Source organism: Monopterus albus, unplaced genomic scaffold (assembly GCF_001952655.1).
Source record: "Monopterus albus unplaced genomic scaffold, M_albus_1.0 scaffold47.1, whole genome shotgun sequence".
NCBI classification, from domain to species: domain Eukaryota; kingdom Metazoa; phylum Chordata; class Actinopteri; order Synbranchiformes; family Synbranchidae; genus Monopterus; species Monopterus albus.
Window position 1 is genome coordinate 259,485 of NW_018127927.1, and position 8,978 is coordinate 268,462.

Genomic DNA, 8,978 nt, shown 5'->3' on the forward strand with positions numbered 1-8,978 from the left:
TATATTACTTGTGTGGTGTAGAAGAGAATTATTTATGTAGAGATACTGCTTGCAAACCAATGATGGTAAGATGATGTCATGGGGTAGGACTGGATAAGTCTGACTTCTTCCTACTCCATTCAAGCATGTACTAGGTATAAGCAAATTGATATTAGATTAGCATTTGTTGGATATGTGTAAAATTATATGTGTTGACATATCAACTGTCTTTACATGCTTGAAAGAATAAATCAAATCAGTGTGTTCATTTCTGCTCTCAGTAGATTACAAGATCACTACTTGTTTCTAAATGTATGTAGATGTGGCTGTATTATTATATGTGATTGTGTAAGTGTATTTTTCTTTGGTAAGGAATGCATACCTCACCATAATAGAGATTGAGTCTCCATGTGAAACAGGTTTACCAGAATGGTGGTTTTGGAGTAAATTGTGCCAGTAGCCAAGAGGCAAGTTTAGTTCGTGACTCAGCTTGCTCCAGCTTAATTTCCATTCTGGTGAAGTGTTATTGACTTGAACACATAACATGTTCAACAGGTGTGAATATTACAGAGCAGATATCAGTATGAACAACAAGAAGCTCAAAGAGCGAAGCTGTCACCTGCCAGGCAGGAGGTGCTTTAATCTCTCCTGCAGAGCACTGTTCCTCGCGTGAAGGTGACAGTGCTGTCTGTGATGCACTTACTGGGCACAATGTCAGCCAGTCATGTCGTGGTTCCCCTTAGTCTCCTTCACATGAGGAAGCTCCAGAGATGGTTCAGCCATCTTCGCCTCGACCCGGTGCATCACAAGAAGCACGTGCTCATGGTTCCCCCACTCGGTCCAGTCAGATCTGGTGTACTGGAGAACTCCATGTCATAGCAGCAGGAGTTCCCCTCGGCAGAGTTACGTCATACATATCGGTGTTCACAGACACGTCTCCGCTCGGTTTTGCACCGATACTGAGAGGAAAATACATAGTGGTGCAATCAGGAAACACAACAGCCATTGCATACATTAACAGGCAAGGCGTTATTTGTTCTGCCCGGCTGCTGGAGATTGCACAAGATCTCCTGCTCTGGGTTCAACAGAACCTGTTCTCCCTCAGAGCCGTACATGTCCCCGGCGCAGAACGGCGCTGTGGATCTCATGTCATGAGGCAGACTTCAGGCCAGCGAGTAAAGATTGAATCCGTCCCTTGTTCAGACGTTGTGGGAAAAGTTCGGTCAAGCTGTGGCAGACCTGTTCGCAGCATGCAGGAACATACAGTGTGCTCTCTGGTTCTCAATGAATGCCAGAGATGAACTTCCACTAGGGGAAGATGCTTTTGCTCACCGCCCTTCACCCAAAGGTCTCTCTTACGTGTTCCCTCCTGTTCCACTGATCCCACGTCTCCTCTCACGCATTCAGGACAAACGGTTGCACGTCCTCCTGATAGCTCTGGACCGCACAGGAGCAGCTTGGTTTCTGACCCTGGTTCAGCCGCTGGCGGGAAAGCCCTGACAGATGCCATGGCACGGGGACGCACTCTCTCAGCTGGATGGTCCAATCCAGCAGTTCCTTGTGATAGGACAGCAACTGTGGGCTTGGTTTGCACACCTGCTGGTGAAATGTTTTCTAAGGGGTGTAAGGCAGACAACGGCTTGTGATACATTTGGTGGCACCGCAGTGGAACTTACCTCTGGTTTTACGCACACTCACGGAACCTCCCTTCGTCCCCATAACACATCTCTCTGAAAACAGCGCCTTAGCCCTGACATCGGCTAAGAGAGTGGGTGATCTGTGTACACTGTTTATCTCACCAGTGTGCCTTCTTATCCGTGAAGACGGCAGCTCAGCCGTTCTTAGACCAAACCCTGCTTATGCACCAAAAATAGTAACATCCTCTTTTCGACCCAGAGTCACCTCCCTGAATGGTTCCTTTCCTCCGCCTCACAGAGATGAGTCAGAGGAAGAACTCATGTTCTTTGCCCATTGCGTGCACTGTCCCATTACTTAGATCGCATGGCAGCTGTCGGGCAAACACAACCGCTGTTTGTCCATTACAGGAAGCACTCTCTTGGGCAGCTTTTAGCCAAGCAGTGGCTGTCTCACTGGTTGTGTGAGGCTATCACGCAGGCATACATGTCAGCTGGGAGTGATCCTGCACCTGACATCAGAGCCCATTCCACGAGAGCTATTTCCTTTTCCACCACTCTCTTCAGAGGAATGGCTGTGGAGGACATTTGTACAGCCGCCTCCTGGGCTTCTCCATGTCCTTTCACCCATTTCTACCTTTGGGACATGTCCGAGTTTTCACTGCCTCACTTGGTTCTAAGTGTTCTGCGTGATCAGGAGGCTCCCCCTGTCATGGAACATGAAAGGTACACCAGCCACTTGGCGCTGATACTGCGTGAGATATTCACTCGAGCGGTTAGCTGTCAGCTATGTTTGCTTGTTTGACTGTGTTGTCAACACCAGCTGTTGATGTGTGTGTCCTCACTGCACACATGCTCTGTCTGTGTGCTCTCCATGGTGCTTGTATTCATCTCTCCCAGTCCTACCTGCCTCCTTGTGGCTGACATCATTATGCTTTGCTGTTCTCCATCAAAATGTAAGCATTACTAATGGAGGGAGGTTGAGCAGTGGTGTAGTTGCAACAACGCTCAAAACAGTGGAGATGACAGTGGACTTCAGGAAGAAGCCCCCTCACCGTACTTGACAGCACTGTACTAACAGTAAAGTCCTACAAGTTCCTGGGCTCCACTGTCTCCCAGGACCTGAACTGGACGTCCAACATCAGGACCATCATCAAGAAGGTGCAGCAGAGGATGTGCTTCCTGCACCAGCTCAGGAAGTTCGACCTGCCCCAGGAGCTGCTGATACAGTTCTACAGAGGAATCATTGAGTCTGTTCTCTGCACCTCCATCACTGTCTGATGTGGCTCAGCAACCAAATAGGACAAGAACAGACTCCAGTGAACACTCAGGACTGCAGAAACAATCATGTATCTGGAAGTCCCACAGGATCTTAGCTTGGTCATTCTCAACCACCTTTGGAGGTGTATCCCATTTTGACTTTGGGACTTCCAGCCTGTACTCAGCACAGATGTTTCTGTAGACTATGCCAGCCACTTGGTTATGGTGTTCCATGTACTGTATGCCCTACCTGCTAGCATCTTGCACCCTGCTGTTATGTTTAAATTTCTCTGTTTAATGGCTGTACCAACCAGTGGCCGGGTTCTCAGTACTGGACCAGTTGAAGTGGGTGCTCCCCAACGACTGGGGGCAGTAGTGAGCAACGGGCACAACACAATGAGATGAAGAAGATGGTAAACTAGGACTGACCACAGAGATCAGTGCTTTAATGGAGGTGTTTGTCAAACATCCTATTCTACTTTTTCAAGACAAACAATTTTAAAGGTGGTTGGGTTTGGATTTGTTTTTTAAGTCAGATTTTTTTTGGGGGCTGTTAGCCTTCATTTGCAGCAAGTCAACAAGAGGGAGACAGGAAACAAGGGAGAGACCTGCAACAAACATTGGACTCAACCCACTAACATTGCACACGCAGTGTGCTTCCAGGTATATAGTGGGCTGCGTCATAACCACTCGGCTATGGGGTGCCCCAGGTTTGCGCTCCGGTTTGTTTGCCCATCTCTGTTAAAGTGCTGTGCATAGTTGTGTCCCAACTGTTTCTGCAAGATATACACACACATACATATACTGTATGTACAGGTCTCTATAAGTACTTTACTCTTATTTATTTTTTTATCTCTCATTCCCTTGCTTGTTGACATGTGTGCACACATTGAGAGCCACTGTACCAGAGTCAAATTCCTCATGTGTCCGAAACACCTGGCCAATAAAGCTGATTCAGATGTTAGAGAACAGTGATGTAATCTGAGCGTCTGACTGTTACTATGTGTTGCTAACGTCTATATGCTCTCAAACTGTTATTCATGTGTTTGTCAGGTGCACATGCTCACTGTGCACCCCCCCCTGCACTTATCCTTTGCTACACAGAATGGCCGTTCTGCCTTCTCACAATGTGGTCGGGTGTTATATGAGCATGGTTGCACCTGCTTCTCAGTCGTGGCCTGATGCAGGAGAGAGGATATTGTTTTGGGATTGCTATTATGGGTATATTGGCAAGCTGAGATGTGGTGTTAATGCTGTTGGAGGTGGTGTGCCATCAGGGCATTGACTACATCCAGTTGCGCTTTTATCCCAACAGCTTTTAGAGGGCGAAGCCTATATGAAATGATGTAGAATGAAGCCTATGTAGAATGATGGTTGTATACAGTAACCTAAGCTTCTATGAGTATAGATGTAGCCCTCTAAGCTGGCAGCCCTGCTGTCCCCACCCCCGCCAGCTGAAGGAAAAGTGCTGGCATAGGGAGCCAATCACAAGTCACATTAGCATTTATGCCACTACAGTGGACCTGTTTGGGGACAGCCCAGGGTACAGGGCATGAAAGAATCTCCTCAGGACTGCACTTACGCGAGGGAGAAACCAATATTAACAGCTCTTAGAGGGCTACGCCTATACTCATAAGCTTGGGTTACTGTACTTAGCATATTGGCCTTCATTGTCAATGTGTGAATTTTCAGTAGTGACCCTTGAATTGTAAGGCACTACTGCTTGCATCTTTCAGGCACCCTAACTGTTGAGCAGATTTACCAAGATCGAGACAAATTTGCCAGCCTGGTGCGAGAGGTGGCGGCACCTGATGTTGGACGTATGGGCATCGAGATCCTCAGCTTCACCATCAAGGTTTCAGACATGGAAACATTGTTCTGCATTTAACATTTGAATATGTTTTCCGCTGCAAATTTAAATTAGAATAATAACGTATCATACAGTCTCTCCATATTTATCTTTCTGACAGGATGTATATGATAAAGTGGAGTACCTGAGTTCACTGGGCAAAACCCAGACAGCTGCAGTACAGAGGGATGCAGACATCGGGGTGGCAGAGGCAGAGAGAGATGCTGGCATCAGGGTAAAAATTGCTACAAACAAGCACCTGAAAGACATCCAAAAACTAATAGCTATCACATGAAAACTAGTAAACTGTTCCTAAGCCGTCTCCCTGTCCTTATCTTTTGCACACTGCCATTCACAGGAAGCTGAGTGTAAGAAAGAAATGATGGATATCAAGTTCTTAGCTGACACAAAAATGGCTGACTCCAAACGAGAGCTGGAAATGCAGAAAGCATCCTTTAACCAGGAAGTGAACACTAAGGTATCGAGTTTATTGGTGTGAATATATTGTTAACAGTCACGTGTTAATAAAAGTGTGTTAACAAGCACAAAACCCCTGCTTTTTCCAGAAAGCAGAGGCACAACTAGCATACGAACTGCAGGCGGCCAAAGAACAGCAGAAGATCCGCCTGGAGGAGATTGAAATCGAGGTTGTGCAGAGGAAGAAGCAGATCAGCATTGAGGAGAAGGAGATCATCCGCACTGACAAAGAGCTCTGTGCCACTGTGAAGAGACCTGCCGAGGCTGAAGCCTACAGGATGGAGCAGGTAGCTGAAGGACAGAAGTGAGTGGGTCCACACAGAACATTTCTCAGTTATTTTACTTCTGTACTTGGGGGCAAAATGCTAATGATCTTTTCTTTTCATTGCCCAAGCTTTATAATAATTTTCATGAATCAAATGTCATTGACCTGACAACAGTACAGCAATTTGTCTTAAATTAAGCTATTACCATGTAAATTGTAAACCAGCATGTAAAATGTGATTCAGACATGCTGCCACTGATGAACAGCTCGCTACTGTAGTTTCTGTCTTATAATCTGAGAAGCAGGTGCAACCACGCTCATTTTTGACCTGCAAGTCAAACTTAAAGTAAACTATATATAAATTAACCTGTGATTTTTTTTGTTTGTTTGTTAGTTAGTTAGTTAGTTGTTTTTTAGGGATAATACAATATAGATATCTCACAATGTGAGACAGAATATCTCACATTGAAGAGCTTCACATGATCACCTGCTAAAGCAAGCAAGCACTAAACAGTCCTTTTGATGCTTCCACCTTGCCCCAGGATAAAGAAGGTGCTGACAGCGCAGGCAGAGGCGGAGAAGATCCGTTGTATCGGTGAGGCGGAAGCCGCCTCCATTGAAGCGGTGGGGAAGGCAGAGGCTGAGAAGATGAGGCTGAAAGCTGAAGCCTACCAGCAGTATGGCGACGCTGCCAAGACCGCGCTGGTCCTGGAGGCTCTGCCCAAGGTCTGTGGGATACATTTATTCACCACTGGTTTCAAACTAATTCATTAGTATTTGGGGAGTTCTGATCTTATTATCTCTTGTCAAAGAGCTTTTCTGTGTGAATGCTAACAGTTACGGGAAGTGTAGTGGTGCAGTGGTTAGTGCTATTACCTCACAGCAGCAGTTATGTCAACTCTTGTCAGTCCTTATCAGTAGAGATAGAATGAAATAAGTGACAGCTTCCATGGTTTTATCAGATTGCTGCTAAGGTGGCTGCACCGCTGTCGAAGACCAACGAGATTGTGATCCTGAGTGGAGAAGGCAGCCGTGTGACTGGAGAGGTGACCCGTCTGTTAGCTGAACTTCCTGTGTCCATCAACGCCCTCACTGGGGTGGATCTATCGAAGGTGAGAGTGGCACTGGTCTTCACTCCTCAGAGCTGTCTTGTAAAGCTTAATCCTTATATCAAGTCCATATCCTCAGGACCAGCTGTGTGCTGGGATTGCGATTGCTGGAAGATTTCATTGTCTGAACTTTTCGCACATCAAATAGAAAACACAGCAGCTTCGTAATTATAGTTGTTTCTGGCGGCCTGTTTTAATTTTAGTTTTAGTCTAGTCTTTGTGTGAAGCTGTCATTTTAGTTTTTATTAGTTTTAGTCACGTTCATGCTCTTTTTAGTCTAGTCAAGTTTCAGTCAACTAAAAGTTTGAGCGTTTTAGTCTTATTTTAGTCAGAATTATCCATGACTATTTTCATCTAGTTTTAGTCGACGAAAACTGATGACATTTAGTCTAGTTTTAGTCAACGAAAATTGTATTTGTCTCTTTTTAGTAATGCAATTCTATCTAACACAGTCAATATAGTATAAGTACCTAGTAGTATCGAGGAAACCAAAAGGTTCTTTTAGCAAACCCATTTCAAACAAGGTTATCTTATTATATTATTGTTACCTTAGAGACTCAAGATTACATCCAGTACACATTTTGTGTGATTTTATGACTGCATTTCTGCAACACATTTCGTTTTCTTTTCCACTTCTATGTAATGAAAGATTTGCTAAATGTCGTTTCTTCTTTTTCTCCCAATGACAAACCCCAGCTGGCCGGCCATCGGTCCCTTTCTCTGTGTCAGACTTAACTTTGTTTGTTGTCTTCTAAATAATGCCGCGAGTGGGGCTTAAGGAAGTGACGTCGCCTGCGTCTGCGCAGTGCGACCTGATACAGCCCCTAAAGCGAGACACAGGAAACAGAAATGCTGCAAAATGATAATGCGACTAAACGAGATGAAATAACGTTAATACATTTCATTTCGTCTCATTTTGGTCAACGAAAATGAAGAGACATTTTAGCATAGTTTTTATTTTGTAAAGTACATTTAGTTTTGTTTTTTCAACAATATTGCATTATACATTTAATTATAATCATTGTCACATGACCAGCATTTTCGTTGCGTCTCGTCTTGTGTTCGTCATGCGATAAAGGTTCGTTGACGACGATATTTAGTTTCGTTGACGAAAGCAACACTATTTGTAATACTGTTGTTAATCCATATATTTAAGCACTACACTCATTAATAGAACTAAATCTTGCCAAACTTCAGCCTCCATGTTGGTTCATCATTCATCTGTTCAGGGATTTTCCAGCAAAACAGCAGAAGAATGCAGTGCAGGTCAGGAGCAGCCAGGGAAGGCACAGAGAATCTAACCACCCACACATGAACAAAGTATAACAGTTATGACTAAAAACTGAGAATAATATTGTGCAAGTAGACAGCTGTTTGCTAACACAGTCACCACCCTGGATTGGCTAAAAAAAAAAATCAGTTAATGTAGCTTTGACTGCACTGAAGACAACTAGAATTTTCACCTTTAACTTTTTTTTTTAATCACATGCACAGATTTCATTTGATCTTTACCAGATTTCGGATGTAACATGTTTGAGCAAACTTATTTTTTGTTATGTGTGTTGTTTGATTAATAGTTGCAAAATGCATGGTACAATTGCAACCTAATTTCATCAACAAATGCACAAAGTGACTCAGAGTAAATGACAGCTCCTTGTTACAGCGATTAGCCAGCAGGTGGTGCTTAAAAATCTCTTGCCTACTTTGCCCATAGACGTGATAGAATTCAGAAGATTTAATGTGTTGACTTAAACAAAATCCATGTTCTTATATGAACATCCATGCTTTCAGTATTTGGCAGTAATTACCTGCATTCAGAAAATGTTTTTTCTGGTTTCATATTTCATTAAAAAGTGGAAATGTGCACCTCAGTGTGTGACAGCACTGTGCACTAGGCACTGATGTTCAGTGCTGTTGATCCTTCTGTCCTTTGATTCCATAGATCCCTCTGCTTCAGAAAATGACCAGCCCGCAGTGCCAAGCAGCCATGTGATGAACCAGGCCAGACTTCCACATACATCTGTCTCAAATATGAAATTGTCTGTTTCAGCCTCTGACCTCTTAATACAACTGCCTTTGACCAGAAACACTTGGCACTAACCAAAAGAGTTTTTATATTTTTAAGAGGTTTTTAATTTTCTCAAGGAAACAAAGCTGTGGCCTTACTTCTTAAGGACCACACTGTATGTATCTCCTCTTGTTTTTGACACACTGATATTATTTTACACATTAGTATATTAGTAGCGGTTAGCACGGAATATATTCAGTGATTTTGTTCAGCCCTGCAAGTCATCCAACAGAGTTGGGTATTTCAGGGAGACACCAGTCAGCACTGCCTCTCTTTGAATGCGGTTAAACATTGTTTAAAGGAGGATCAATGCAACAGTCTTCACTTGTAGGGTTTG

At 44.0% G+C, this 8,978-nt stretch overlaps 1 protein-coding gene across 5 annotated transcripts in view; it reads left to right on the plus strand.

Annotated features, from left to right (window-relative positions):
* The window catches only part of LOC109960467 (flotillin-2a), a 33,809-nt gene extending 24,841 nt beyond the window's left edge, over window positions 1-8,968 (plus strand). For all 5 annotated transcript variants that reach the window (XM_020600601.1, XM_020600598.1, XM_020600597.1 and 2 more), the window contains 7 exons: window positions 4,610-4,728; window positions 4,844-4,957; window positions 5,081-5,200; window positions 5,289-5,503; window positions 6,007-6,190; window positions 6,427-6,576; window positions 8,516-8,968. In XM_020600601.1, coding sequence (XP_020456257.1) covers window positions 4,610-4,728; window positions 4,844-4,957; window positions 5,081-5,200; window positions 5,289-5,503; window positions 6,007-6,190; window positions 6,427-6,576; window positions 8,516-8,566 — 953 coding nt within the window. In that variant the 3' untranslated portion in view covers window positions 8,567-8,968. The remainder of the gene's footprint in view (window positions 1-4,609; window positions 4,729-4,843; window positions 4,958-5,080; window positions 5,201-5,288; window positions 5,504-6,006; window positions 6,191-6,426; window positions 6,577-8,515) is intronic.
* Window positions 8,969-8,978: the final 10 nt, after the last annotated feature.